Source organism: Scomber scombrus, unplaced genomic scaffold (assembly GCF_963691925.1).
Source record: "Scomber scombrus unplaced genomic scaffold, fScoSco1.1 SCAFFOLD_206, whole genome shotgun sequence".
Lineage (NCBI taxonomy): Eukaryota > Metazoa > Chordata > Actinopteri > Scombriformes > Scombridae > Scomber > Scomber scombrus.
Window position 1 is genome coordinate 35,001 of NW_026910348.1, and position 4,551 is coordinate 39,551.

The 4,551-nt window shown below is 36.2% G+C and overlaps 1 protein-coding gene across 1 annotated transcript; it reads left to right on the forward strand.

The window, feature by feature from the left end:
* Nucleotides 1-1,725: 1,725 nt before the first annotated feature.
* Nucleotides 1,726-4,252, forward strand: LOC133976954 (uncharacterized; the record flags this gene model as incomplete). Its single annotated transcript, XM_062415091.1, has 4 exons — nt 1,726-1,807; nt 2,006-2,092; nt 3,948-4,033; nt 4,241-4,252. Coding segments are annotated over 4 exons (267 nt in total), but the record flags the coding sequence as incomplete, so codon positions are not given.
* Nucleotides 4,253-4,551: the final 299 nt, after the last annotated feature.

The window sequence follows — 4,551 nt, forward strand, 5'->3', positions numbered from 1 at the left end:
AGAACATCACATAGTAGAACCTCACATAGAACCTCACATAGTAGAACCTCACATAGAACATCACACAGTAGAACCTCACATAGAACATCACATAGTAGAACCTCACATAGAACCTCACATAGTAGAACCTCACATAGAGCCTCACATAGTAGAACCTCACATAGAACCTCACATAGTAGAACCTCACATAGAGCCTCACATAGTAGAACCTCACATAGAACATCACACAGTAGAACCTCACATAGAACCTCACATAGTGGAACATCACATAGTAGAACCTCACATAGTAGAACCTCACATAGAACATCACATAGTAGAACCTCACATAGAACATCACATAATAGAACCTCACATAGAACATCACATAGTAGAACCTCACATAGAACATCACATAGTAGAACCTCACATAGTGGAACCTCACATAGAACATCACACAGTAGAACCTCACATAGAACCTCACATAGTGGAACATCACATAGTAGAACCTCACATAGTAGAACCTCACATAGAACATCACATAGTAGAACCTCACATAGAGCCTCACATAATAGAACCTCACATAGAACATCACATAGTAGAACCTCACATAGAACATCACATAGTAGAACCTCACATAGTGGAACCTCACATAGAACATCACATAGTAGAACCTCACATAGAACCTCACATAGTAGAACCTCACATAGAACATCACACAGTAGAACCTCACATAGAACATCACATAGTAGAACCTCACATAGAACCTCACATAGTAGAACCTCACATAGAGCCTCACATAGTAGAACCTCACATAGAACCTCACATAGTAGAACCTCACATAGAGCCTCACATAGTAGAACCTCACATAGAACATCACACAGTAGAACCTCACATAGAACCTCACATAGTGGAACATCACATAGTAGAACCTCACATAGTAGAACCTCACATAGAACATCACATAGTAGAACCTCACATAGAACATCACATAATAGAACCTCACATAGAACATCACATAGTAGAACCTCACATAGAACATCACATAGTAGAACCTCACATAGTGGAACCTCACATAGAACATCACACAGTAGAACCTCACATAGAACCTCACATAGTGGAACATCACATAGTAGAACCTCACATAGTAGAACCTCACATAGAACATCACATAGTAGAACCTCACATAGAGCCTCACATAATAGAACCTCACATAGAACATCACATAGTAGAACCTCACATAGAACATCACATAGTAGAACCTCACATAGTGGAACCTCACATAGAACATCACATAGTAGAACCTCACATAGAACCTCACATAGTAGAACCTCACATAGAGCCTCACATAGTAGAACCTCACATAGAACCTCACATAGTAGAACCTCACATAGAGCCTCACATAGTAGAACCTCACATAGAACATCACACAGTAGAACCTCACATAGAACCTCACATAGTGGAACATCACATAGTAGAACCTCACATAGTAGAACCTCACATAGAACATCACATAGTAGAACCTCACATAGAGCCTCACATAGTAGAACCTCACATAGAACCTCACATAGTAGAACCTCACATAGAACATCACACAGTAGAACCTCACATAGAACCTCACATAGTGGAACATCACATAGTAGAACCTCACATAGTAGAACCTCACATAGTAGAACATCACATAGTGGAACATCACATAGTAGAACATCACATAGTAGAACATCACATAGTAGAACATCACATAGTGGAACATCACATAGTAGAACATCACATAGTAGAACATCACATAGTAGAACATCACATAGTGGAACATCACATAGAACATCACATAGTATAACATCACATAGTAGAACATCACATAGTATAACATCACATAGTAGAACCTCACATAGTAGAACATCACATAGTAGAACATCACATAGTGGAACATCACATAGTGGAACATCACATAGTAGAACATCACATAGTGGAACCTCACATAGTAGAACATCACATAGTAGAACATCACATAGTGGAACCTCACATAGTATAACATCACATAGTATAACATCACATAGTATAACATCACATAGTAGAACATCACATAGTATAACATCACATAGTATAACATCACATAGTAGAACATCACATAGTAGAACATCACATAGTAGAACATCACATAGTAGAACATCACATAGAACATCACATAGTAGAACATCACATAGTATAACATCACATAGTGGAACATCACATAGTAGAACCTCACATAGTAGAACATCACATAGTATAACATCACATAGTGGAACATCACATAGTAGAACATCACATAGTAGAACATCACATAGTAGAACATCACATAGTAGAACATCACATAGCTGAACATCACATAGTAGAACATCACATAGTAGAACATCACATAGTAGAACATCACATAGCTGAACATCACATAGTGGAACATCACATAGTAGAACCTCACATAGTGGAACATCACATAGTAGAACATCACATAGAACATCACATAGTAGAACATCACATAGTAGAACATCACATAGTAGAACATCACATAGTAGAACATCACATAGTAGAACATCACATAGCTGAACATCACATAGTAGAACATCACATAGTAGAACATCACATAGTGGAACATCACATAGTGGAACATCACATAGTAGAACATCACATAGTGGAACATCACATAGTAGAACATCACATAGTAGAACATCACATAGTAGAACATCACATAGTGGAACATCACATAGTAGAACATCACATAGTGGAACATCACATAGTGGAACATCACATAGTAGAACATCACATAGTAGAACATCACATAGTGGAACATCACATAGTAGAACATCACATAGTGGAACATCACATAGTAGAACCTCACATAGCTGAACATCACATAGTAGAACATCACATAGTAGAACATCACATAGTAGAACATCACATAGTAGAACATCACATAGTGGAACATCACATAGAACATCACATAGTAGAACCTCACATAGTAGAACATCACATAGTAGAACATCACATAGGTGTTATGGAGCCTGAAACAGAAAGTAGTGATATTAATGCTGCAGATACATAATGATAATAATGATAATAATGATAATATTGATAATAATGATAATAATGATAATAATGATAATAATGATAATATTGATAATAATGATAATATTGATAATAATGATAATAATGATAATAATGATAATATTGATAATAATGATAATAATGATAATAATGATAATAATGATAATATTGATAATAATGATAATATTGATAATAATGATAATAATGATAATAATGATAATATTGATAATAATGATAATAATGATAATAATGATAATAATGATAATAATGATAATATTGATAATAATATATAAAATGATAATCAACGTATTCAGAGGCTGATCTATGTAAACATGATTTATTAAAATACTTTTGTTCATGTTTATTAATTAAGAGTTCATCTGTACTGTAACCATGACAACATGACATACTTATATGTGCCTGTAGTTGCAGTAAGCTGCTCTCATTATGCCCCGTCCTCTCAAACTGGAATAACTTGTGATAAGAAGTTTGTAAACAGATGAAACTAAGATCCCATTAAATATCTTTTCCCTTTGAGTCTGTACGATGTTCCGTTCTGTTGATACGTCGCTTCCTGTTTTTGAAAAAGCTTTATCTCTGTAACGGAAGGTCGTAGAGACATGCTACCTAACCCTAACCCTAACCCTGCCCAGATATCAGCCAAAAGCTGTCGTCCAATCAGAATGAATGCTGGAAAGTATATTCTGAAACAATGTTTCTCCAGAATGTGTTGAGGGCACGTTTTAGGTCATTAGGTCATTAGGTCTATAGGTAGGAGGCAAAGTAAGGTAATCTGACGGGTCCGAGTCCGAATATTCAAAGTGTAATAACTGTTGATAGAAAGTTCGGAGCGAGATGACACCAAGTTGTTCCCCCCATAATTGTGGTCCTAGCTTTCCGACGGTACGACCTCCGGTTCCTGAGAGACGCGCCAAATAATGTGAGGGATCTGAGCCGGAGTCCCATCTTCTGTACTGAGGTTTGTTTGTTTGTTTATTTACATTATTTATTTAGTTTTAGTTACAGTCGAGTCGCCTTTTTATATCAAACATTATATTCCTCCGTTAGCCTTTCTCCATTATTCATTCTACCCTTCTTGGATTTGCTCCGCTCCCGGACCGGCGAGTCTGATGAGGTATGATTCCTTTTATTTTAGGTTAACTATGTTTCTTTATATCGTCTGTAGGGGGCGGGTTAGGGTTAGGGTTAGCTACCTTATCTTAGCCTAGCTTAGCTTCAGGTTAGCGCTCTGTGAGGAGATGTTGCTTCTTCTATGTTTTAACTTTCCCCATTATCCTGCATTTAGTCTTTTAATCCTTTTAACCATGAATGAGATTCTTTTTAGAATTCTTCCATATTTATTAAGTATTTTAACCCTTAATTATAATATTTATATGTTTATATGAATTTACACGAACTCTCTTTCTTTAATTTGAGTCCCATCCAATTACCCTTAATCTGGTTTCATGTATGCCTCCCAATGACATGTTTCTGGCC